The 27,505-nt window shown below is 35.8% G+C and overlaps 4 protein-coding genes across 4 annotated transcripts; all 4 read right to left on the reverse strand.

The window, feature by feature from the left end:
- Positions 1–2,750: 2,750 nt before the first annotated feature.
- On the reverse strand, positions 2,751–3,167 carry LOC130744014 (uncharacterized). Its single transcript, XM_057596211.1, has one exon. The coding sequence runs from the start codon at positions 3,165–3,167 to the stop codon at positions 2,751–2,753; it is 417 nt and encodes a 138-aa protein (XP_057452194.1).
- A 4,560-nt stretch (positions 3,168–7,727) lies between these two features.
- LOC130749598 (uncharacterized) lies at positions 7,728–11,529 on the reverse strand (the record flags this gene model as incomplete). Its single annotated transcript, XM_057602975.1, has 3 exons — positions 7,728–9,083; positions 9,182–9,955; positions 10,891–11,529. Coding segments are annotated over 3 exons (1,602 nt in total), but the record flags the coding sequence as incomplete, so codon positions are not given.
- Positions 11,530–12,337: 808 nt separating this feature from the next.
- On the reverse strand, positions 12,338–17,105 carry LOC130744015 (uncharacterized). The gene is made up of 10 exons (XM_057596212.1): positions 16,947–17,105; positions 16,587–16,854; positions 14,348–14,423; positions 14,136–14,257; positions 13,942–14,026; positions 13,723–13,858; positions 13,465–13,619; positions 13,250–13,367; positions 12,958–13,146; positions 12,338–12,886 (listed from the first exon to the last, which is right to left on the reverse strand). The coding sequence occupies exons 1-10, from the start codon at positions 17,103–17,105 to the stop codon at positions 12,671–12,673; spliced, it is 1,524 nt and encodes a 507-aa protein (XP_057452195.1). The 3' UTR covers positions 12,338–12,670.
- A 2,327-nt stretch (positions 17,106–19,432) lies between these two features.
- Positions 19,433–22,775, reverse strand: LOC130744016 (uncharacterized). The gene is made up of 3 exons (XM_057596213.1): positions 22,116–22,775; positions 20,790–21,563; positions 19,433–19,603 (listed from the first exon to the last, which is right to left on the reverse strand). Exons 1-3 carry the CDS (start codon positions 22,773–22,775, stop codon positions 19,433–19,435), a joined length of 1,605 nt encoding a protein of 534 aa, XP_057452196.1.
- Positions 22,776–27,505: the final 4,730 nt, after the last annotated feature.

Here is a 27,505-nt window from a genome sequence, read left to right on the forward strand (position 1 = left end):
ATCAGAACTCTTGAGTGATCCAAAGTCATATCTGTACCAATTACAAAACACTTAGAGTTCCAATGCCATAAATTCTCTACCATCACTCTTGTAAGAAGAGAATCTTTGTAGAGTCAAATGATCTTGTAAAGATTGTAGGAGAAGTTGATGACCCGGGATTAAATGCTATTTTTCTATATAATTTTCATGCATTTTAATATATTATTTAGGATATTTTAGTCATTTTAGGTCACTTTAGGATTATTCCATGCATTTTATTATTTTTATGTGTTTTTAGTATTTTCTATAATTTTTATGATTTTTATTTATATTTTATTAGGATTTACTTAAGTTATTTGGGTTGGTGATCTTATTCTATCTTCTAGTTAATCTTTTCTATTAGGTTTTACTTATTTTCCCTTATTGTTATTGTTATTTTAGGAGAAGATGTGGAAACAAGGAGCAAATCAAGGGAGAAAGATATGAATTTCGAAACCTGGAACAATCTGGATTTATTTGCGCCAGTTCTGCACCAATTTCCTCTTGCATTTCACGCAGACGCGCCAAGGAAGTAGCTGCTGGAACGTTTTGCGCGAGTTCCTTCACAAAGTTCGCGCATTTGCGCGTAATATCAGCAAGACTCTATTTAAGTGTGTTTTTAACCTAGTTTAGACATCTTTTCACGTTGAAGCATTGGGAGAGACTTTTAGAGGCAGAGCTCTGAGTTCTTTAGGGTCCCCTACAGGTTTCTATTGTAGTTTTGATGTTTTGCTATCTTTTTCTTGAATTGTTTCCTATGACTATGATGAACTAATCCTCTTTTGCATTAGGGATATATGAAGTTACATCTTTGATTATGTTTGGATTCGTTTCGATTTTTATATGAATGACTATATTTCGTTCCAGAATTTCTCTCTTGTTTTGATTGTTATCTACTGTGCATAGATTGTGTTGCTTGATTCTATACAATTGGTTGATAGGAACTAGGGATCTAGAGAGGAATTGGATTTTGGTCTCTACACCTTAGGGATAAGGGTAGCAATTAATCTCTGATTGTCTGATGTTGAACTAAATCTCTAGTTAATTAGGATTAGGTACTAAGGGATTAGCTATCACTAATTAACTAGAAGGAGAACTTGACTAAGGAATTAGTAAGTAATCACATAGACATAACACCTTGAACGGGTTTAGTCGAATTCATATGGAATCGGAGCGGATACAAGCATAACGAGGGTAACGGATTCAATTCCCTAGTGCAGCTTTTCTCCCAAAGTTTTCAAATCAACAACCGTTTATTTGTGTTTCTTAATTTCTTTTCGTGATAGTTACAATCAATCAATCCTCTATTTTTATCTTTGTTTTTTCGTCCTTACAACTAAATTGGTAAATTTAGAAGTAAACTCACACAATCCTTGTGTTCGATAATTAAAACCCCGGGCGAAACTATACACTTGCAGTTTGGCACATTAAAAGTCCTGTAGAATACTTGTAGGAGAAGTCCTGTAGAATACTTGTAGGAGAAGTCCTGAAGAATACTTCTATTGGAGAAGTCCTTGATACTTGTAAGTGAAAATCTTGGTGGTGATCAAGTACTGGACGTAGCCCATCGTTTAAGGGTGAACCAGTATAAATCTGTGTGTTGATCGTCTGATAACTTTGTTTACATTTCCGCTGCACTAAACGTTTACGAAAAGTTTTCAAAAACATATATTCTTTTCGAAAAACTAAGTTTTAAAAGAACACAATTCAAACCCCCCTTTCTTGTGTTATTTACTTACATCTCACCTCAAACTTTTCCATGTAAGTCTTACGCATGACCTAGAATTAACTTGAAGCTTGAACTATGATTCTTTCTCGACCTTCAACATTAAATTAGAGTTTGAGCGGTTCATGCCGAATTTGATAAAATGTCTGCTCCAACTCATTGGACCAAACTGATCACACGTCGGTCATAGTCGAACCAGTCGGGCCGGTCCCAGTTTGAGTGCTCCTCGAACTTTTCCATGTGAGTTTTATACGCACGGGCTCGAATTGACTTCAAGATTGAACTATGATGCTTTCTGACTCCTCAAACCATCAACATTAAATCAGGTACTAAGTTAGATCTTTAGATTCTCACCTTTGACGTAATTCACCAAGCAAACTTCCTTGAATAGGCCTTCAAGGTAGCCACATTAGTTGTGCATTTTGACATTAGTTGTGCATTTTGACATTATCAACACATAGGCCATGGTTAACGACCGTGATATCCTAATTTTAACAGGAGAGGAACAATCATAGACGAATTCACCTTGGCCAAGGTGGGGGCCGAATTTTCCAAAAATTCAACAACAATATACTTGATTATGAAGATTGTGGGTTATATGTTGCCCCCATGTAATAAATATAGCCCCACACTACCATTTATTTATCAGTAAAGTTGAACCTTGCACTCTTTTATTTTGTTTTCTATTGTGTGTTGTCTATTAGATTCATATCCTTTTATCACTTCCTTAAGTTTTTTGCCTAAAAGCCACAACACCATGATTCAAAACATAGGTGCCCACTAGGGTGGACAATTTTTTTTTTGGTCCACCGGTGCTCCATGGACATTTTAGACTTTACACTCAGGGTTTTTTAGACTTTTCTCCTTCTCTCCTTCTTCCTCTCACCCCAACCCTTGTTCTCTTCCTTTGACCCCTTCTTTCTCGAACTCGTTGAAACCTTGGAAGACTCTCTCCCTTCCCCTACTCCACTCCTCCACAAGCTCAGAGACGCTTCCTCACAATCCCTCATGTCCACTCCATGGCCTTCCCGCAAGGACGAGCCCGACCCTTTTTCTCCCTTCTCACCACCCTGCGTGCGCTTACAGTGGCTGTTGCTTCCGCGCCGTTGTCAGAACCGGAATCGAGGTTGACAGTGAGGATGGCGTATTTGCCTTGAGATATGATCTGAGTCGTTCCTTTGATGACGATGTTTCCGAACTCGTCGATGACGTGGCCGACAGAGCCCTGGGCGACCTCGATTTTGGTCTTCGATCCAGTGCTGAATTCATGCAGATCGTGACGGTAGGTCTCGATTATGGATTCGGATTTGGCTGTCAAGGTTTTGATCAGGCCGCCAAAGTTCCAAGTGTCGCCGCCTTTGTTGCCGGATTCGGGTTTTGGAGGATCTGGGTCGTCTACGAAAACGATATTGAAGAAATTCATGACGGAAACGCTCCGTTTGGGGAACAACCTAATGTTGTTGCAGGGCTTGTGGTTGCGACGGTTTTGGCTTTCATAGATCTGGAAGGATTTTGGCAAGAAAAGACGGCATAGTAGGGTGGGTTTCAGAATTGGGTGTCAAGTTCGTAGGTGAAGCGATGGTGGCAGCCGCGCTGGTCGTACATGGTGATAGCCGCAGTGGCACGAGACACGACAGCGAGGAGCGGCTCAGTGGGGGTTCTGGTCGCGGCGCGATGACTGAGGGTCTGGTGCGAAGAAAGCCCCACCACATTCATTGTTCAGACTTCAAACACCAATCCCAATTTCTTTCTTCCCTTCTTTCCCTTCGATTTTGTATGGTTTATGGGTTTGGGGTTTGTGAGAGTAGGAGCTGACGAGTCCTGGATTGGAGGTTTGGATCTGGGTTGCATTTGAAGATGGTTGTTGCTTGGATTTTCTATTAGTTTTTATGAATATATTGAGGATTGATGATGTTACCAAATTCATAAATTTTCTATTATGATGTTGCGTAGAGTTTAGAGAAAGGTATATCAAATCTGGATGGTGATGATATTACCGGTTGGAACCTGAGCACGTAGAGTTTAATGGTGAATGATGATGTTAAAGAAAAGCCTCAGCATGCTTACAATTTAATGCTTACCAGCTCTAATTTTTTTTAAAAACGTAGATGGTGATGATGTTGAATGATGATCCACATGAAACATTTTGATAGTGAAATGAAAAGCTCGTAGAAACTTACATAGAAATAGAGAGAGATGAGTCTGTCATTTACATTTTTACCTTTTTATTATTCAATAAATCATGACCATTTAATTAAAGAATATTCCAAGATGGTAAGATCTAATGGTGATTAATGATGGAGTATTGGTGGACAAAAAAAAAGTTGCCTGCACCCAAAACATAAACCCAAGTCGCCAACTTTTTTCCCTTTCTTCTTTCCTTCATATCGAAGGGGAAATTTCCCCCACAACATTTTCATAAATTTTATGAAGAGATACAAACTTTAACATGGGAAACATGAGAAATTTCACAAAAGAAGATCATAATCCAGTGTTATCAAGTTAAGGGGCGGACCTATAGCATGATGAGGAGGTTCAGTTGAACCCCCTGAAAAATATAAATTTACACTTAACCCCTTATATAATTTTTTTTTGAATCCCCTAAAAATTTTAAATTGTATTAGTAGTCTAAATTTTGCACATATTTACACCAAAAACCCAAATTCTACTTCTTTTGCCATTATTTCTCTTTCCCCTTTCATATTGATGTGTCTTTTGCAATCCCTAAATTCATGGCTTAGTTTGGGGCAGAAGGGCTTCAAGAAAGATTGGAACGTGTTCTTCAACGCCCTCTTATGGAACTTGAATTTCTAGCATAATGTAGTTGCGGTGATTTTTACTTGTGTATCTTATTTGATTCCCCTCTTTGCGATCAGAGTGAGTGGGAATCTGAGTTCTGCTCAGGATGCAGAAATCATTGCTGGGAAGTGGCTGAAAGTTTGGCTTGAGATTGGTGTAGTTCTGTATGCAATTGGGCCTTTTGAAGCACTATTAAGCAACAACGCCTACCAGATTTTGGGCATGGCAGAGATAGGGATTTTACCCAAAATTTTGAGGAGTTTGGTCTAAATGGTTCAATACACACCTTGGGTGGGCATACATTATCTCCTCTGCAATTATTTTGTACAGTGGGCATGCTTTTGGAATTTTCTTTCATTTCCTTGGTTGTGATGAAAGTTACCGATGATAAAGCGAAAGAAAGAGGAAATTTTTCGGAGAGAGAATGATTTGGTGTGCAAGTGGGTAGAAAGGGGTAAGTTTGGAAAAGAAAAAAAAAACTGAAAAGGTTAGCATTAATTAGAATTTTGAGGGGGGAAGGGTAAGGGAACGAAGAGATTTGCAGGGTGAAGGGTCAGTGTTCGAATCCTGGCGAATGAACTAATTTACAAACAATTAACAACTAACATTGACCTATAAAAAAAAATTAAAATTTTGAAATTGAGGTACACATGTCAATAAAATGCGGTTCGTAGGATATTTCAGCCATCTGGTTTCGGAGGAAGAATCATTTTCCTTTCTCTGTTATGAATATTGTGAAGAATAGGTTACGTAACCGAATGAGAGATACATGGATGAACGACTGTTTAATTACTTACATTGAGTGTGATGTATTCAAGAACATTGACTATGAGCTTATTATTCAACGATTTCAAAATATGAAATCACGTAAAAGACAATTATGACTTGTATAATTTATTAGTATAAACATATTAAAATTGTTTTTGATTATATTTTTACCGATGTTTTCGTTTGAAAAATTTGAACCCCTGAGGTCCTGGATCCGCCACTGATCAAGTTGGTTATTATACTCTACAAGAGGACCTAGTAGAGTAGCTTGACTGGTTAATTGGAAATTCTCAAGAGTTCGATATGTATTAGATGATCCTCCTCCTCATGATTGTAGGGATGAGAGTTTCTTTCACGAGTTCGGTCTTAGTTTAGAGTTTTTGTTATGTACCAAAAAAACTTAAGTGTTTTTGTTTCTAGGCCTTTTACCCCTCCTTTTGACAACAAAAAATTGTATTTTGACAAAAAAATCACATATATTTCCCCTACAAGGTAAAACTTCTAGATCCTTCAATGCAGTATATATTCAATAAAGTGATGACACCGGAGCTGGGAACTTCATTTCTTTTTATGGAAACCTGTAATTGGCAGAGAATGGTCCTGTAACCTGCATACCAACCCTGTTTTATGCTCAATATCATTGTTATTCTTATCAAATTGGGATTATGTACCTTTCAATTCAAATCAACTTTAAGAATAACATTCTTATGGTCCTTAAGTACAGGACATGGGCTACAAAAGTGATGTACTGGCTAACTCTGCAGCTGATATTACATGAATGTTGTTTTATTGGAAATCTTGCCACTTGCAAGGAAGCTACAAATTTATCACTTATGGCATTTATTCCTATGTAAGAAACCGAAAGTGCATGCATGAAAGAAATGATATGAGGAAAACCATTTTCTGCCACCTGAGCAATTTGCTTCTCCTTTTATAATATGTATGCTTCATGTTTATGTCATCCTGATAAAGGTGATGTAGACCTTTGGGAACAACATTACAGGAGCATAGGCTATCTTTGATCATATACCGAACACGTATATACACCAAGCACATAAATGTACATGAGTTCTTTTCATACTATAATGCCTCTATTTCAGCTTCTCAATACTGGATTTCCTTACACAACTTCAGGAGGGGTGTTTTTAAAAGAAAATCAGATTATAGGATACAACAGATCACTAGATTGTAATGAGTTCACTTAAGATCTAGAATACATTGTGAAATTTTACTACCAAATTACCAATGATTTTTACTTGATCGAACGCATTAGTTCAATGAATGCATATATTAATTAGTTAGAAATTTAATATAGTCATTAATGACGTATCCTCACTTAATAGCTTAAACTTTCAGAATAGTTAGTTTTTTTTTTGGACAAAGAATAGTTCATGACATGGTTTTAGAGTCTATTCTTATTCTAGATTTAATATTTGGCCACCCATAGCTATCCAAAAATTAACCTGGCCCAGTATGGATTTCTTGTGCAATTTAACAATGATCCAAACATTCAGGCCCGAGCGTGAAGAGGTATGTTGAGATCCCACATAAAAGAGACAATTTTCAATGCTAGAGTAGAGCTTACAAAGGCTGAGACAATTTTCTTTTCATGAGTAAGCTTTTAGGGTAGAGTTACACACTAGCTCAATTCAAGATGGTATTCGAGCCCCTAATAAATTGAATTTAAGCAAAGGGTTCATGGCTCAGTTAATACATATCTTTAAGATTCACATACAAGTGAAAAAGGGACAATTAGGAGCGTTTTTGAATGGCCAAACTGCCAAAGGAATAGAATGTATGCTACTGCTAAAAGACAGTGGGGGCTTCCTTTCTTTTCAGTTCATCATCATCTACTGTGTGCAGGGATGGACCCAACTAGGAGTAAAATAGGGTGGTCGCCACTAAAAGAAACTTTTTCCTTAATAGAATAGTACTTAAATGTTGTTTTACCCCCCTCCCTTCTGAAAATTTTTAAACTGCATCTTTCAACTGGTGATTACTAATTTTGCTTAATGTGTTAACTTTCACCCCTTACTTATTTCTGGTTCTGTCCTAGAATGTGAGTACTGAAAGCACGCAAGTTCTACATTTAGAGTTACATTTCAATTTTAATGCTGAAGATTCTTACACTAGAGTAATAGGCTAATAGCTTCAAACACATACTTGGTATTCCATTCCAATTTATATAACCTGCAAGGAACATTTCATCAAAGGAACATGTAAATTTTGAAAGAACATCATTTCTGCTGAAAGGGAGAGTCCAACTTCATGATTGGGGTAAGAACAGGCATCAGATGGACCCAACATATCATATCACTTCTACCAGAATATTACTAACTTTTAAGTCTTTAAGAGACTATAAATATAAACCAAGTAATGACCATCAGCCTCATTCCTACTGACTACAACTACAAGGACTCTTCTTATAGACTATTTGTTCATTTTCATCTGTCACTTCCATTGGTTCAATCCCTCATGGAAGAATCAGTGTTGGGTCAGTATCACGTAATCTGCATCCTGAGGTTTAGAACAATATATTTTGTTTTGTATCTAGTCCTCGGGACGCAGATTAGGCCTTCCTTACCAGCAGTCAATAACATTGTAATTCAATTTTCTGAAGTTTCTTCACTAATTGTTAAGTATGCATTGCATGTCTGTATTGGTTTAAACTAGTTGCCATTTGTAGTTTTGAGGCTCTTTCTGTCAAGTTTGAGAAAACAGAAATTTTCAGTTTTGTCAATTTAAGCAACATTACATGCTGCAAGGGTTCAGCTTCAGCCTTTCATAGAGGATAATGTGAATGAATTTGTCGAAATGGGTGAGATCAAGCATCCTCTGGAATAATATAAGAGTGTCAAATTTAAAGATCTTACTAAAGTTTTTATGAACTTCCAAAATTGGTAGACTATGGAAGAGTGAACAAAGATTCATGAAATTGACCCAAAATAGTTGGAAAACCCCCTTGTTTTTATGTAGGTTCGTACATTGAATTTGTTCTGAAATTAATCTGTTCCTGAAAGAGCGTAATATGTTTTTGCATATGAAAATTAGGGAAAGCCAGTAGTTTCAAATGGAGATACCTATAGTATATGTGATGATTTATGAAACAACATTTGTGTTCTAGTTTCCTGAAAGCACTCCGTAGTTTCTTCTTTTAGTTCCAAAGTTCTTCTCCCTCTTGTAGATTACGATTAAAAATCACATCACAAGGCAGCATTTTGTCAGATTGGGTGAAGACCATTCAAGAAAACATCTTGTGCCAGAGAAGGAACGGAACGAAATAAATTATAACTTTGGTATTCCTTTATTACCCTTGTCTTTAAAGTTCTCACGATAATATCTTTTGTGAAAGATTAAAAAAGAAGGATAAAGAAGTAATTTCATAATTATAAAAATAAACTTAATGTTGATTCAATCATCCGAATTGGGAGGAAATAAAAATAAGTAGATACTACAATGCAGTGCGACGGAATGGATTCCATCATGTTCTATTCATTTTGTTCCATTCCGTTGCATAATTTTTTGACAAATAAGTAGATATAATGTGATTCCATTACGTGCCCCTCCATTCCATCACCTTTCATTAATCCAAATATAGCTGCCGGCTTCTGGCTTCTGGTTTAGGCTCCTCCATAGAAAGATCATCTAACTGACTAGTTTGTGTGACCTTTGATGTCAATGTTGGTCCTTGTTTTGGCACATCCAAAAAGTCCTCCAGTCCACTAGTCAAGGTAGACTTCAATGTCAAGGAAGCTCCAAGGAGGCTCAAGGCCTGCACCACAAGGGAGGGGAGAGAAAAGAAAGAAAGATCAAAATGCTATAAACAAGAAAAAGAATTATAAATGTAGTAATAACAGTCAGTCACCTTACCTCTGCCTCCCCAATGCGTACCACCTTCACTTCAATATCATCAAGGGGAAGGCTTAATTCTTTCAAATATGAAATGCAAGAAATAGCAGACAGTAGTTTCACGTTTAGATCATCTCCTACACCATATGATGCAGGTCTTTTGACAAATCCTACACTACCTTCTTTCAATCTGTTGGGGGATCTCGGGTCCAGCGCGGTCAAGGTTCTTGGATTGTAAACTAATCCCCTTGATTTAGAAATAACTCCTCCCTTTATTGTTACTACTTGATCTACATATCCTTCATAATTTACATAAACCGGCCTTGTTTTTCTTGTATCACCAGTACCATAATAATAGCTAGGGGGTTCTACATCAGGAATGTTGAGAGGCTGATTTGGACAACCAAACTGCAGTGCCAATCCAGGATTGAGTAATAAAGGATGCGAGTCTGTACACCATGAAGAGTCCAAGCTCTCCACGCTCTTATACAAATTATCAACACATCCAACAAAAGATTGACCACCCAAAAGCTTTACAATGGACCCCAATGGTATGGTAAGGAGGCTAAAAATGAAGTCAACAAAATCTGCATTGGCTTCAGCAAAGATTATCTTGTTCTGAGATTTACTTCGCACTACCTTAACATCCATTTTACTGTCACCAATGTTAGCCCTTGCCTTAACTGCTGATGCAAACAGGTTTTGAGGGTTGTCTTTCTTCTTGGAGTCACTTCCCAAAATTGCATTTGTCAGAGGCTCACGAGAGGTTAAGGTGTACATGAGGATCTTCAATATCTAAACATCAAAAGGACAGATGGGAACTTTTAGTCAAGATAACAAACAAACCACACACGTATAACTCTCCATTTTTGTTTTTATTTTCTCTCTTTTAAAAATGTTTTACTGATCAGATGATATCACGTGATGGATATAGAAGAAGATAAACCAAACAATAATAGTATGACAAAGACTGACGAAGTAAGCCATCATAACATAAGACCTAACCAAAATTGTGACTACAAAGTACTAACTAACTGATATTCGCCCGTCTTTTTTTTGGACACCGAGAAATTTAGATGCAATTTATGCCGAGACATGAACAATGCTTAGGCGGAAGCTAATTGTGTTAAAATTCAATTCTGTATGAGAATGCTGGGGTTTCCTATAAATGATTTGTTGAGCAGTCAATGACTCGATCATGGAAGTAAAGCGGACAAAAGTTAATTAACTTGTTAAACGATTACAGAAGTTAGTCAATTAGAGTAGGGGCAGAGTACTCGTTCACATTTGCTAGCATCAAGTAACCAGAGCCATGACTCAGTTGTAAGGGAAAACCCTTGGAGGAGACATCTTTCTCTTTGTTTTTGCTCAATTTCATTCAATCAATGAAAACCACATTTAATTTTACCCCATTCCTTTGAATGTTAAAGAAACCTTCATCCATAAGCTAACTTTTGGGCAAGAGTTAGGTCTCACCCAAATGTCCCTAACAGTTCCTATGTCAAATAGCAAGTTAGCAACTACTCTAGAAATTGGGGTAAAGTTGGGCCTAACCTAAATTGCAAAACTTTTCATGTCCCTAAACAGATCCAATGTTTATAGAGTTGGGTTCATGAATGTTCTAAAAATCCAATGCAAGTACAAAAAGTATATCAAAATTGATGTTATGGGGGCATGGGAATTGTAAGACATACACACATTACACATAATAGAGTTTCCCATACAATTACCTCTTGCATGCCAATATTCTGTGTGATTTCCTCTAGTTGAGTCAAGTCTGAATACCCCATTTGCAGCAGCAGCGGCATGAAGGTCACAAAAGAACTAGGCACAATCTTCAAATCATCAAAGACCAGAAAAGATGACTCAGTCCCTTTCACAAACACTCCACCTTTGACTTCCACGCTACCCTCGGAATCCAAATTCTTGGGTTCTCTAACGGGTTTTCCACAGGTACAAACCAGATTAGGAAAAGTAGTAAACTTGTCACAGGAAGCGCACACATAAACCTTTGTTGCGGGTTCTGTGTCATCAACATTCAAAACCAGCTTCGAGCAAAGCGCTTCACAGGGGTTCTGGGGACGCAGCAACATTTCCTTGCAGACAGGGTTCCAGACATCGTTAGGGGAGAGATTCTTGACGCTTTGGTAGAGATTGTTGTTGCTGTTTGTGGCGACAAGGCGAGTGATGGTGCCGAGTGGAAGGGACAGAAAACTGAAGAGGGTGTCGACGAAGTCGTTGGTTGCTTCAACTGCGACAACTTTGTTGGTTTGTTTGTCGAACAAGATTTTGATGGGGAAGGGTTTTTGTCTCTTGTGGCTGCGCTTCGGAAGCCATGATGACACTAAAATGGGTTTTTCTGCACCTTCTCAAACGGCTTCCACCATACTACCGTATACTTAAGTCAAATTCGGATGAAACTTAAGAATCTATACCTTGGATGTATTGTAGGAGTTTCATCGATTTGTTTTTTTTTGTGTTGACTCACTCACCAGTTGTTATTCCTCAGCATTTCACACTGATTCCCTTGAAAGCTTCTTATTATGTGCTTTGCGTCAGATTTATGTTTTAACCAAACATGTCTTCTGGTAACCATTTCTTATATCTTGTGGCGGAGGAAAGAAATTTCTTTTACATCTTACCAAAGAAACCACCAGAATATACTTCCCTTTGAGGTCTAATCATTCATATCATCCAAAAAGGTTCACAAGTTCCTTCAATGTGAAAGCAACCATAAAGTTCCTTTCTTCATATTCTCCCCTAGTTTTAATACTCAACTTAGCAATCTTTCATTATCTATAATATAATAATTAATAACCATAAGAATCATAGTAATTTCAAAACTATCTTTTAGAAATGATAATCATGTCTTTCGTCATCTCTATCACTATCTTTTAGGAAAGAAATAATAAAGTCCTTCATTCTCTATTACTAATAAGCAACTTAACCAATTCATGAGGTTTTTGCATCTGCACAAGATTTAATACCTATCTCCAGACTATATTTTGCGGATTTTGATCAATCCAATTTTGCCATAAAAAACAAACTAACAGAAAATTAGTAAGAACAAAACAATACCTAATCACTACAACAATTTCAACAGTAACTACATACCACAACATATTCAAATATTTAATACCAATCCAAACAAAATCAAACAAAATGCAGTCATGATGAGTTATCAACTAACAGTACAATCCTTTGATAATTAAAATTTTAGAAAATTACAATATTTAAGTACATCATAAGTACATAACTGAAACAAATTACTCCCACAGAAGCTTGTAAGCAAACTTACAAATTATCCACCCAAAACATTATATCACCACCAAGGATCAAACAACAAAATAAGCTTAACATTCACTGCCACACAAGTCCCAAAAAGAGGATGAAATTAACATAAGGTACAAACTAAGCCATAACGTCCTGAACATCAAACTACTACATAAAAGTACTCCCCACTTCATTCATAGCCAAATCCCTAAAGATCAAGTTTGACCTTCCTTGTCCTCATCCTCTTGGCACGTTCCCAGAACTTGAATCGCGATCAGCAGAACAACCAGCAGCAGAAAGAACAGAAGAACATTCCACAGGTGAAATGTCATCAAGCGAAACAGCGATCCCCCCAATTTCTGACAGTTCACCAGAATAATCAGCCATATTGTCACTCAATGGATGATCATTTGATCCAGAAGCAAGTTTGGAAACAAATGCATCGGTTATCAACTGGAAATGTAAGTTTTAATCTTAGTCAACATAAAATCAATTTTTTTGACAATAGAAGAACAAAATAATACCTTCGTAGGAGTATTAACAACAACTTTAGACTTGAACATTTCAATGACACCAAGATTATCACAGATCTTCTTTACTTTAAAAGAATCATCAAATTTCACACCATGGTCACAGACTTTCTCAACCTTGAAAAGGAACTCGCGCCCAACTATGTCCTTCACAGCATCAGGGTATTCACCAATAGAATCAATCTACAATAAAAGATTAAATGAAAATAAACAAATGTTCAGGGAACAAATGACCAAAACACAACATATATTACACACTAAATAGATTTCAAACAGAAACATGCACCTTGCTACCCAGAACCAAATCTTTGCAACTCTTTCTAATGATAGATTCACCATCAGTATCAAACATCACAAATGTAGCTGCTTCTTCCCCATCATAGACCTCAGCCTTAATTATAAACCTACATAAATACCAAGAAACATCTAATAATTTAAACACCAATACAAATTACCTCAAATTTAACAATCAAACTAAACTTATAGACTTAAAGAACTTGCCTTGGAATCAATTCAAGCACAAACATTGCGCATCCCCGACAGTAATAGAGACCTTGCTCAATAGTTAATGATTTATGACAGCGGCACGAGGTATAATACCATCTCTCCCCATCAACCAAATCACTTATTGTAGCCAATACTATGAATATACCCTCCTAAAAAACATAAACACATAAATAGGGTTCACTACTCTTATATATAGAAATTAACACATCTACATATCTAACAAATATCAACAAATTCCAATATACAGATTACCTCTGCAGTGGAATGCAACTCCTGAATTGTCTTCCTAGGAAACTGGGAAATAAACTCCTCATCAACAGTCACATAAGGAACCCCACCATCAATCTCACCAATAGGAATGTCAAAATCAATCCCATGCAATGCCAAACTACAAATAATAACAAAGCACAATCAAGTAAATTTTATATATAGATATTAATATGAAAACTAACTTGAAAATTAAAACAATACCCATTCCGAAAAGAGGTCACTTCAGGAATATCAGGGTTAAAAAGAATCTTAGTCCCATTCATGACATTTTGAATAACCACATTACCTAAAATATATAACCACAGAATTAAAATCATCAACTACCAATCAACTAACAATACTTAAAAGGTAGAAAAAATTCAGATACAACATAACCAAATTAATTTAAAAAATACCTCTAAATGACTTAATTTTAGCCAACTGCACAACAACAACCGGTAAGTTGCTCCCATTTCCAGCTAACAATTCCTTCACAATGTCCACATAGTTTCCAAAGAGAGCACACCTGACCTTACCCCTATCAAACCACACACAAAATAAAGTAATTAAGTAAACAAACACAACTGATAAAAAAATAATAACTAAACATAATATTAGATGAAAATACTTGTCATCAATTAGCTCAAGCTCAATCTTCCTTGTTACATTTCCAGATTTTTCATACTGCCTCTCACTTGGAACTTCTGTAAGTAATCCAATCTATATATATATGTAAAGCACACTTGAGTTTTTGCATTAAATACATAAGCAAAACTCAAGTGTGTATTAAAAGCAACCAAAAAAATAAAAAACTTTGTAATAAATATATTAAACAATAATAAAACTAAAATTAAAAAAATATATATTGTAAAAAACTATTCAACTACTACCATTAAATAAAAACATTCATAAACTTAAAATTTCCTTGAGTTTTGTATTTCACAAATATTAAAAATTAAATTAAATAAGAAAATAATATTTATTAGCAAATAATTTACATAAAATAATTTTAAAATTCAAAATATTCTATCTATATATATATAAAGGAGACTTGAGTTTTTTACATTAAATACATCAAGTAATTCCTACCTCTACATTAAAATGCACTAAAAATAAAGAATTTCATTTGCAATAAATATGTTAAATAATAAAATTAAAACTGAATAAATTGTAATGTCAAAAACTATTCAACTACCAACATTAAATAATATATTTATAAACTTATTTATCTTCATTTTTATAATTATTTATATATTATATATTAATTACAAAATTTCCTATACATTTAAGTAAAAGCTAAATATAATGTGATAAAAAATTTTAACATATGTAGATAAAATATTAATTATTGACCTCAACTTGAGAAAAAATTAAATTTATATAAAATAAATATATGAAATATCAGAAATAGTCAATGATTGAATACTCTTCGTAAAGATATACTTATAATTTTTTTAATAGTTACATGTGTTGTTTAATATAGATTGTTATAATGTTGTTTTGTGTTATTTTATAAAATAATTTTACATACATAAAAAATTAATATATTATAATTATTTAAGTCTTTTAGAATATCTTTTTATATACATTAAAAAGTGTATAGAGTATACACAAGATGATATTTAGAATAAAATTTTATTAAATAATATTTTTATATGGAAACATTATTTATAATTAAAATTAATTAATTTTACTAATAAAAAATTAGCAAATAGTTTTAAAATTAAAAAATGCCGCAATAATTTATAAAAATATTTTTAAAATTAACATTATTAAGTATGACGTGGATGTCAAAAAAGTATGACGTGTGTGTATTTTTTTCAGAAATTTATTCAATTATAAATTTTATCTATTTTTTTTTCTTTTATTTGTTTGGAGGTGCAGGTTATTAGATAGTTGGATAATGCATTGGTTATACAGAGGGTGTAATTTTCATTTGCTTTTGGGTGTTTGTATGGGGTTTTTTGGCCATGTACTATGATGTTTTGACTCCTTTGAGATTTGGGTACTCTTTTTCCTAATTAGGATTTTTTCCCAATGAGTTTCTTCCTACTAAGGTTTTAATGAGACCCTCTCTCAAAGTCATTATGTGGTCATTGGGTGGGGGTTTTGTATGCGACACGGACATGTGATTCGTTGCTGACCTGTTTTTGGAGGCTTTTTAATAATATGTTATTCAGTTTTCAAAAAAAAAAACTTAAAGAAGTATAACAGAGAAAAATAATTAAGGCTAAAATTAAAAATTAATTATTTTACTAAATAATATTTTAGAATATTAAAATTATAATTTATTGTAATTATAAAAGTTAAAGTTAATTAATTGTTGATAAAAAGTATAAGAAAACGTTGATATAATTTTACTGGTGATATTAAAACTTATTAATTGATTTAAAATATTTGAAATGCACTTTATAATTTATTGTATGTTTTAATAAATTCATTTTTAAATTTTTAAAATTATTATAATGCTAACTATTAAATTTGAATAGTATTAATTATTTAAAGAAAACTCTAATACTCATAATGAAATGTTTTAACACAATTATTTTTATTTTATTATAATTTATATGTAAAAAATGTTTATTTTTTTAAACTATAATAAATTTTATATTATGTTGATAAAATTGTAAAAACACCCGTGCAACGCACGGGTTTTATATCTAGTATAATCTAAAACAAAAACAATACACAAAAATATTATTTCAAATCAACAGCAAGGCACATTACACATTACACATTGCTGATAAAAGAAAAACTATTTATGGTATCTATCATAACAAAAAACTATTTAACAAAATCATATACATTGCTAACAAAAATTGAATCTATACTAATCTGTACTAATAACTACAAGGTCAAAGATTTACCTATGAGATAATCAGAATCCCCCAAAGTAGCCTCAATCTCAGCAGAGTTCTTCAATGTCAACCCAACAGTTGGAATGATATCACAAGAATCAGGGACAGCACGAGTCCTTGAAGTGAAAAATATCTTGTACTCATGTTCACATGCACGAAATGCACCACCATTTACACCAACAGCAAAATAGGTTATCTTATACACATTACCATCAGCAAATTCACCTCGAAACTTCGGCATGTAATTCTTGTTAATATAAGCTTCAATTTTGACTCCCTACACAAAAAAGAAAAATCAACACACAAACAATATTAAACATAATGTCGTTGAATAAAGCAAATTACCAACAAAAAAACACAAATAACAACCTGTTCATCAATTAGGACAAGATTAATGGCATAAGGTTTGGAAGGATCACCGACAGGAAACATCTCCCACACACGAAGAACGCGAACCTTGACTTTCCAGGTTTCTTTCCCAGGGAATAAAGATCGCAGCGGATTAAAAGTACCAGCTGTATAAGCCATCAATAAGATTATGTTGGATAGCAATTCTCAGATAAAAACACAAATCACAAAAGGTAAAATGAAGTGAGCAAGCACAAAGAAACAGCAAAGCATGACAGTATTTATAGACAATTGTAAAGCAAAACAACTGACACGAACTCCTTCTCAGTTTTCTCTCTTTCTTAAAGCAAAACAACTGACAATTTACAATTAAATCTAAATGACCAAAAATATACAGGCTGTATCAAATTGGATACCAACCACTCTTGTACTAACCTGACTTCTATAGAAGCTTCAGCAGGAGAACAAACAGCAACTCCTTCTCAGTTTTCTCTCTTTCTGACAATTGCATCTCACTATTCCCCTATGTTCGTTCAAACTTAACCCTAGTCCAAAATCACATCAAGGGAAAATTTTGGCTAACCCATACTCGATTGACTCAAATTACGTCAGTATGATGAAATCTCCAGCACTCAGCAAATCAATCAAGAAGCACGAGAAAGACTAACCAAATCAACAAACTCAACTCTTTCTAATATTTAACTCAATCATAAGACAGGTCCTCAGTACTTCCACAATCTGATTCACTAATCACCAAACCTAATCCCCAATGGAGAAGAACCGACTACACCATTCAAAATCAAAATCGTTCTCTTCTCCTTCAAAATTCTACCCACTACACTTACACACATCAGGTACTATCAACCTACCCCTCAAACAATTGACGACAGACTAACATCATTACAGAGGACCGGAAAACGCAACCAACACTATTCCCATTCATCATCTCCATCTTCAACCAAAGAATGACATCAGGTTGAGAGGAGTCAGGTCAGAGAAACTACTGGGCTTCCTCTTTGGGCCAGCCCAACAACATCCACAAATGATCAATGGTGAAAACTAAATATAAGCAAGTGGGGCCACTAAAAAAGGAAATTAACGGCCAGGATTGAGAGCTTTCTTAGGAACAATGTTCCTTCAAGCTCTCTTTTCAAGTTTAGTAGATTCTCTCTTCTCTCCACTTCACTTTCACTTTAAGTGAGGTGAAGCAAAACTTTATCCAATAGCTAACTACCAGCATACAATCAACATATAGCAGAAAGACACCATTTCAGAAGGTTAGTACATGAATGATAAGATAAATAAACTAACGCAAATCTTTTCTGTTACAATATCAAGTAGTAATACTTTCTTTCTTCTTCCTTCTTTTCATAATGTACTAAATTCCTCCTAAATCATCATTCATCACAAAATGAAGCAATCCCATCTCACATAGACGAGTCAGCTTGCAAGGCGCTACAAAAAGTCACAGGGATTCTTGATGGGGACCATGGAGAGAAAGGCCCAAGTGACGCAACATGCCAAAAAGGAATTCTTGAAATAAGAAAAGGTTTTCTTTATTAACATTATACAAGCCAAAGAACCTGAGAAGTACAAGTTAGCTGCTAGGAAGAAAGAAGCAAAAATATGGATTCCAGATACCACCAGTATGTCAGTGCAAGAGTATGGTGAAGAAGAATTCAGTAAATAGCACTTATCTATTTATGCTTCCCAAGAGTGCAAAGCTTCCTTTCTCTTCAGTTTATAGGATTCATCTTCCCTAGAAGCTAATGACTGGGCATCAAATTAATTTTATTTTCTCTGATATTTGTCCACTTCTATTTATGATTAAGGTGAACCACAATATGAATGCATTAGTACAAGCTATGATGCAAGAAATAAAAGTAAAAGCATTCAACCTCAATAATTTTTTTACAAATTTGCTATAGTCCTTTAATTTGGAAACAAATACCCAATACCTCTGCAGGAACAACAAAGGTAATCTTTTTTTTTTTAACTCAACAAAGGTAATCCTAGCAGAACTAGAGCAGTGCCACAAGTCTATGTTCCAAGTTTTATTGAGACATGAAGAATTAACACAGATCTTTTAGCCTTATACTCAATTGAAAATCTTAGGAAAAAATTGTATCAGGATAATATTGCTAACAGAATATTCTTAGAGCATTAAATTATGACCAAAACGAATTCTTTTAAGCTCAATCTTGAAATCTGACTGAGAAGATACACACAAATTTAAATGTACTTTTTTTTTCTATTTGTATACCCGATTTTAAAAACTGTGCAGCATGAAAAATGTGGAATGCTAAAGAATATTTCATGAATACATTTTCAAGTAGTACCCACAAAACCTGGCCGTTCAATATTTCAACACTTAAACTCCACGAACCTGAAGAGAAGAAACGAAAAACAGTAACTAGAAATAATAGTAGGTGAAGGCAAACCACGGTCTACGATATTCTTGGCTATATTGTTCATTACACAGGCTGAAATAGCAAGTGATCGAGAACTTAGGCTTCTAGATTAGGTTCCTCCTTTAAAACATCATCAAGCCTCTGCCTCTTGTTTTGTGTATACTTCGATGTCAATGTTGATCCTTGTTTTGCCACATCCAAAAAGTCCTCCAGGCCACTAGTCAAGGTAAACTTTGATGTCAAGGAAGCTCCAAGGAGGCTCAAGGCCTGTACCACAAAGGAGGGGAGAGAAAAGAAGGAAGATCAGAGATGTTGAAAACAAGAAGAAAAAAAAAGGCTTAAATAAGTTTTTGGTCCCTAACGTTTACCATATGTTTGGCATTGGTCCCTCGTCGGAGTAAAGGTGGGCTTTAGTCCCTAACCTTTGTCAAAAGGTTTGGTTTTGGTCCCTCCGGAGCTCTCGGTCAACGCCGGAGCTCCGGTGGCTCATGTGACATTGTCACATCAGATTAATGAACATGATGTGAAATTTTTTTTATTTCCAATTAAAATTAACGAAAAAAATGAAATTAACAATTTTTTATAAACCCTTATTCATCACCATGTTCAACATTTCCATCATCATCTCCAACAAAAAAACCCAACCCAGAACCATCTTCAACAACAAAAAAATTCCATTCAACATTTTTCCTCCTTCCAGTTGATATCAACATGACCACATCCTATTAACTAAACATGACCACATCCTATTAAACCTGCCAAAATCCCCAGACCTCACGAAACAAAAAACCAGAGGGAGAAATTCATAAACCAGGTTTAAGATGTATCAAACTCGACAAGAGCATCCAAAAAAGAAGCACTCTACCACATCAAAAGGATCATGAAGTATTCCCATCACACAATCAGAAATGATTCGAGACCCTCCAAAAGCACTACTCCCAACAGAGAATCGAAAACTTGCAAAGCAATAATCCAGAATTATAGACACTGCAGACAAAGAATTGGGTTTCCAAGCCACTCTGCTACAGATCTGGAACACCGTTTGATGGTCGATGGCTGCACCGTTTGGAGGTGACGGCGGTGTGTTGGTGGTGGCTCTGGTAGAAGAAGGGTTGGGGAATGAGAAATTAGGTTTTGGGCTCAGGTAGTCAAAGGGGATTAAGAATTTAATTAGATATCTTTTTTTAATTAATTAGTTTTTTTAAAAAAAAAAAAATTAACACCTGACCTCGTTAATCTCACGTGGCAATGCCACATGGGCCACCGGAGCTCCGGCGTTGACCGAGAGCTCCGGAGGGATCAAAACCAAACCTTTTGATAAAGGTTAGGGACTAAAGCTCACCTTTACTCCGGCGAGGGACCAATGCCAAACATATGGTAAAGGTTAGGGACCAAAAACTTATTTAAGCCGAAAAAAAATGATAAATGTAGTAAGTAATAACAGTAACCTTACCTCTGCTTCCCCAATGGTCAACACCTTCACTTCAATATCATCAAGGGGAAGGTTTAATTCTTTCAAATATGAATAGCAAGAAATAGCAGACAGTAGTTTCACTTTTAGATCATCTCCTACACCATATAATGCTGGTCTCTTCACAAATCCCACAACACCTTCTTTCAATCTGTTGGGGGATCTCGGGTCCAGCGCGGTCAAGGTTCTTGGATTGTAAACTAATCCCCTTGATTTAGAAATAACTCCTCCCTCTATTGTTACTACTTGATCTACATTTCCTTGATACTTTACATAAACCGTCCTTGTTTTTCTTGTATCAGCAGTACCATAATAATAGCTAGGGGGTTCTACATCAGGAATGTTGAGAGGCTGATTTGGACAACCAAACTGCAGTGCCAATCCAGGATTGAGTAATAAAGGATGCGAGTCTGTACACCATGAAGAGTCCAAGGTTTCCACGCTCATATACAAGTTATCAACACATCCAACAAAAGAGTTACCACCCAAAAGCTTTACAACGGACCCTAATGGTATGGTAAGAAAGCTAAAAATGAAGTCAACAAAATCTTCATTGGCTTCGGCAAAGATTATCTTGTTCTGAGATTTACTTCGCACTACCTTAACATCCATTTTACTGTCATCAGTCTTAGGCCTTGCCCTAACTGCTGATGCAAACTGGTGCAGTGGGTCATCTTTCTTCTTAGAGTCACATCCCAAAATTGCATTGGTTAGAGGCTCATGAGAGGTTAAGGCATACTTGAGGATCTTCAATATCTAAACATTAAGTTGACAGAAGGGAACTTTTAGTCAAGATAACAAACAAACCACATCTGTTTAACTCTCCATTTCTCTTTTTTTTTTATGTTTTTTTATTTCACTAATAAGATGAAATCACATGATGAACATACAAGATGTTAAAACCATACAATAATAGTATGACAAAGTCTCACAAGTAATCCTTCATAATATTGAGAGTGACCACTAACTAACTGATGTTCACCCATCTCCTTTATAGTAACACCAAGAAATTTAGAAGCAGTTTATGCCGAGACATGAACGCTTAGATCCTATGTCAAATAACAATTCTCTTTTTTTATAGGCAAATGTTAGTGATTAGTTGTTAGTAAGTTAGAAAATTCCTTCAAATTTATCTTCCTGGATTCGAACCCTAACCCTTGACCTTCCCCTCCCCAACCCTTATGTCCTATAGCTCTTACCACTTGCGCTAATTCTCGGGGACATATCAAATAACAATTCATTAGTTTTCTAAAGTAAAACAAACTTCATGTTATGGGGTACACGAAATAGAGTTTCTGATAGAATTACCTCGTGCTTGCCAATATTTTGTGTGATTTCCTCCAATTGAGTCAAGTCTGAATACCCCATTTTCAGCAGCAGCGGCACAGAGTTCACAAAAGAATTAGGCACAATCTTCAAATCATCAAAGACCAGAAACGATGTCTCATTTTGTTTCACAAAGACTCCACCTTTGGCTTCCACACTACCCGGGGAATCCAAATTATGGGGTTCTCTAACGGGTTTTCCACAGGTACAAACCAGGTTGGGAAAAGTAGTGAACTTGTCACAGGAACCGCACACATAAACCTTCCTTGCGGGCTCTGTGTCATCAACATTCAAAACCAGCTTCGAGCAAAGCGCTTCACAGGGGTTCCGGGGACGCAGCAGCATCTGCTTGCAGACAGGGTTCCATACATCGTTAGGGGAGAGATTCTGGACGCTTTGGTAGAGATTGTTGATGCTGCTAGGGAACGGTGGCTCTGGGAGCTGTTGATCGTTGTTGTTGTTGCTGTTCGTGGTGGTGGTGACAAGGCGAGTGATGGTGCCGAGTGGAAGGGACAGAAAACTGAAGAGGGTGTCGACGAAGTCGTTGGTTGCTTCAACTGCGACAACTTTGTTGGTTTGTTTGTCGAACAAGATTTTGATGGGAAGGGTTTTTGTCTCTTGTGGCTGCGATTGGGAAGCCATGACACACACATGCAGAAGCACAAACCTAAATTGGCGTGGCTCTTTCAAAACATTATTTATTTTGGTGCATACTAGGATACCTCAACGTTTACTCAGGTATGATACAGAAATAAGTTAGGGTATGACGTGGACCAATTAGAAAGGTGCATGTGGCAAGGAATTTATTTTTTGTTATTTCATTTTTTAATAACCGAAAAAGGGAAAAAGAAATTAAGTTAACCTTAGTTAACCGAAGTTAACCCAAGGTGGCAGATAGTCAGAGTTGAATGACTACTCCACTTTTCACCTTCCCAACATTTTCAAAGTTCAAAGTCACCTTCGCTGAGAAGCTTTATCTTCCCGGAGAAGCTCTACTGTTTCCAAGCAAAGACCAAGCTCAGTGCAACTCCGCCGGTCCTTCGTCTCACTCTTTCAAGGTACCGCTTAGTTCTTCGTCTCACTCTTTCCCTTTCCCCTCTCTTCCTCCTTTATCGTTACGTTTTTCAGTTTCAGTTTAAGTTTTCCGTTTTGTATCTGATGTCGGTTTCCATTTACTTTTGGTTTTTGTTTTGTTTACATGCTTTGGTTCGTGTCTTGTTCGTGAAGGGATTTTAGGGATTTTGTGTTGCATGTTGATATTGTTGCGGTGTTTGCCCATGGGTTCAGTGTTTGAGGTTTTGTTTTTCGATTATAGGTTTAATCCAATCTTTGTTGATATGGGGTTAATGTTGGCATATTGAATAAAAAAAATTCAACGGAATTTTGATCTGGGATAGGGTTTGTGGTTGGTAATCTCTTTGACTTTTCTCTTTTGTTTTTTGGTTGAGGTTTTTCTCTGTTGTTGATGTTGTTGTTTACAGATATGACATATGTTCAGGATTGGTAATGTGTATGACATATGCTTGTTGATAATTTTTTTTTTGATTCATAAGTGGCTTGTTTTGTCCATTCTGTTGATATCTTTTAGGTGATTTAATCTACCTAAATTTTTTTATTGTGAAGCAATGGATCCCTATCCCTGTGGTTGTTCCTCTCGTAGAAATGCCCCAAGGTTTTCAATCCCTATAAAACTGGGAGATTTTAACATGAGATTGCCAAAGGTTTTTTATGAAAGTAAGAAAAATGAAATTAAGAATGAGGTGCAGCTGACTGATCCTATGGGAAACTGTTTGAAGATGAAAGTTGTTGTGGGGCCGTCTGGAGGGATTCTTTTTGAGGCTATTCCTATATTGGTTTCATTTTATGGTCTTGAAAAAGATCATGATATGGTTTTCATACATCAAGGGGGGAATAGGTTCAAAGTTGAAATTTATGATGAAAATAGAAAACATTTCCCGTATCCAAATCATAGTGAAAAAGGGAAGAACAAAACACCAACTGTTTCCCCTTCTCCGAATCCCCCAACCCCAGAGGTTATATACTTGAGTTCTGACAATGAGGAAGAGGTTGTGGCTGTGGCTGTGGCTGAGGAAGAGGTTGTGGCTGCTGAAGAGGTTGTGGCTGCGGAAGAAGTTGCTGCACCTGGCCAAGCTCAAAATGGAATTCAGACCTTTGAGAAGAATGTGACTAGTTCTCTTGCTGGTGGTGGTCAGACTGTGGTAAGCATCGATGTTTGTATTTTTTAGATAGATGCTTTTAGTATATGTATATGTCTCTCTAATGCGACTTTTTACTTTATTTTTTTCAGGCATTGCCACGGTCATATGTCCGTGGCCACCTTAGACAGAACTGGCAATCTGTTTTATTGAAGAATGAAGGGGATGAAGAGTGGTACATTTGCAAGCTCTGTTGGAGGACGAGGAATGGAAGAATTACGGATTGCCATCTTGGAGATGGGTTTTACAAGTTTGTCACTGACAACTCTTTAGCCGAACACGACCGGCTGGTTTTCAGAACTGTTAATGGGTCCAATAACATTCTGCATGTTAGGATTGAGCGCCATAATGGCAATGGTGCCAATGGCAATTAGATTAGTAGTTTTGTGGCCATGATTTCATGTTGAGGACAAATGATGTTTTCTATTGCACTGTTTATGTTTAGCGCTGGTTGAACATGCTTTGCTTAAAATAAGTTTTATATTTTACTGCTTATGCTTATGCTTTAATATTTGTTTTGCCTTTGTTAATTTTAATTATGTTATTATTTCAATTTTTTGTAGTTAAAGAAATGGCCTCCCAATCCTTTACTTCCCCTAGATCTGGAAATTTTGTGAATGATGGAAGGCGTTGCAAGAGTGGTGTTTATCCTACCCTTAAAACGTCATGGACTAAGTTCAACTATGGGCGCACATTTTATCAATGCCCTACTGGGGTATATAAACTAATTTGTCCGGACTATACTTTGTGTTAGTTGAAATTCTTGATCTTAGTTTAAGTTCAATGTGTAGGGGTGCAATTATTTTGATTGGGCTGAAGCTCCTACTCAAGCTGTGGATGAAGTACCTCAAGTTAACCATTCTACTGTGAGTAATTCACAAAGTATCAGGGAGACCAGTGCTCAGATTGAGGAAGCCACTTTGAAAGTTTTGCTGGCTGATGCAAAGAGGAGGGAGGAAGCTTATGAGCAGGTTATTAGGGGCACTTGGGTCTTTGCTTTCGTTTGTATTGTGCTTGTGATTGTTGCAATAGGTTTTGCAAGCAAAATGGGTTAAGTTGAAGTGTCTGAAATGTAGTACGTATTTAAGACTTGAACCTTATGTTTCATGTTTCTATGTAGCTTCTATGTAATGCACTACATTGGTCCATAACTATAATTTATGCTATCATGAAGTTTGGTATGGAAACATCTAATGTATAAGCATGATTATATTATGTAGTTTTTAATTGTTATTTCTTTAAAAAAAAGATTAGTGCATGATATAAATTATAATAAAATAAGTTTAGAAGTAAATTGAATTGAGTCTTTAAATCCAATAAGACTTGAACTACATTGCTCCATAACTATAATTTATGCTATCATGAGGTTTGGTATGTAAACATCTAATGTATAAGCATGATTATGTCATGTAGTTTTTAATTGTTTTTTCTTTAAAAAGATTAGTGCATGATATAAATTGAAATAAAATAAGTTTAGAAGTAAATTGAATTGAGACTTGAACTACATTGCTCCATAACTATAATTTATGCATCTATGTATTCTATGTAATGATCGATCCTATATCATGCACACAACAAATCCACTCAAAATAGTTATCCATTTCCATATGGAGCTATAAAATTATGGAAATCAAATTCATGCTAAAATAATAAGACTTCTTTTTAAGTCTAAGCTAAATAAAACAGCAGCAGAATATTCATGCACAGAGCCAAATTCATCCATGAAATAAAACCTGAAGGCCACCAAAACCAAATGGCACCTCAGACATTAAAGGGTTAAAGGTTCCCAACATCCAGCAAGATGAGAAAATAATGGCACACAGGCCAAAGTTGTCCAAGAGAAAATTTAAATTACAATCACAAAATCATGGGGGCAGGCATTATAGACAGAGTTCAAAAAAACATGCACCAAAGCTAAACAGCAGCTTTCTCCCCATCCTCAAAACATGCACAACTTTGCAAAAGCAGGTCAATTCTTCCTAGTGAACGCCGACTTAACAAGGGTCCCATAGTTGTCAAAGGACTTCCTTATCAAGACATCCTGCATCTCGTTGAAAGGGTGGAGAGCAAGCTGCAATGCCAGTGTCAAGCGAGTTCCATTGTTAACCTGCAAAAAAGACATACATTGATCACAATTCTGTAGCCACTTCTCAAAGCTTCATAGCACAATTGTTAAAGTTTTAGAAAAGTAACCTGAAGATTGTAACCACTTCTCATACTGTCCTTCATCCAACATGCGACCCAAATGCCACAATCATTTCTACATACAAAATTAAGCAACAAAGAGCTTATAATGAGAATTCCCCTCAAATCCTACAATCCCACATCAAATCCCAACAGTCTAAAATGATAAGGGTTTAGAGGTCAAATGCACTTACGAATTAGCTCTCTGCACTGGCAGTCCTGGTGGTATGACAACCCTAAACAAGGAGCAGCGTGGCCTTGGAGTTGTTTCAAACTGGTAGAATGTGCTGTCCCTAAGCATGATCTCCATGTAGAGTGCCTGAATGAATGCAGTTTGAATTAGTGTAGCTTAAATAATAATCACATGTACATGAATCAGTAAAATGGGAAAAAAATAGATGTGAAGACTTACAACTAACTTAGCATCTGTTATCCTATATTCCAGCCTATCAGGTTGAGGGAATGAGTCTAACAAGACTATTTCTTGCTTTTCAAAATCAAAGACAATCAAGTACCAGTGCTCGTTGTTGTCATTCATCGGCACAAACACCTAACATAATGTCAAAACATTAATTTGATAGATAGATTTGCATAACATAGATAGATAGAACAACTAAATTGGAATTATTGTGAGGTAACAAACTTTTGTCAACGTTTCAATCTTTCCCATGAAGGTTCTTTGCTGATGGGTAATCATGCTTCGGGGATGGGTTGTCCAGCCAAGGATGTATTGCTGTCAATTAGAAAAGGTCAGGTTTGCTAATGCATGGAATAATATAACCTAAACTAACATTTCTACTGCAGAGGGAAAACTTACAGACAAGTACGTAGGCAAGAACCAAGTGGTTTGATTCTTGTTGAAGGCTCTTTCAGAGTAGGTTAACATGCAGGCACTCAAGTTTAGGATCTCTTGATCAAGACACCTTCTGGGCTTCAAGAATTGCATAATGCGACGAGTACCATCGACATTAT

Source organism: Lotus japonicus, chromosome 3 (assembly GCF_012489685.1).
Source record: "Lotus japonicus ecotype B-129 chromosome 3, LjGifu_v1.2".
Taxonomy (NCBI): domain Eukaryota; kingdom Viridiplantae; phylum Streptophyta; class Magnoliopsida; order Fabales; family Fabaceae; genus Lotus; species Lotus japonicus.

Bases quoted from the DNA above. Each gene is read 5' to 3' on its own strand.
- LOC130744016 (XM_057596213.1), bottom strand. From the start codon at position 22,775: ATGGCTTCCCAATCGCAGCCACAAGAGACAAAAACCCTTCCCATCAAA. The intron at 21,564-22,115 runs GTAATTCTATCA...CTTAATGTTTAG, and splicing joins AAAATATTGGCAAGCACGAG to ATATTGAAGATCCTCAAGTA. The intron at 19,604-20,789 runs GTAAGGTTACTG...TTTGTGGTACAG, and splicing joins TGACCATTGGGGAAGCAGAG to GCCTTGAGCCTCCTTGGAGC.
- LOC130744015 (XM_057596212.1), bottom strand. From the start codon at position 17,105: ATGGCTTATACAGCTGGTACTTTTAATCCGCTGCGATCTTTATTCCCT. The intron at 14,027-14,135 runs GTATTTTTTAAA...TATATATTTTAG, and splicing joins TAAAATTAAGTCATTTAGAG to GTAATGTGGTTATTCAAAAT. The intron at 13,147-13,249 runs GTGCATGTTTCT...CTTTTATTGTAG, and splicing joins ATTTGGTTCTGGGTAGCAAG to ATTGATTCTATTGGTGAATA.
- LOC130744014 (XM_057596211.1), bottom strand. From the start codon at position 3,167: ATGAATTTCTTCAATATCGTTTTCGTAGACGACCCAGATCCTCCAAAA.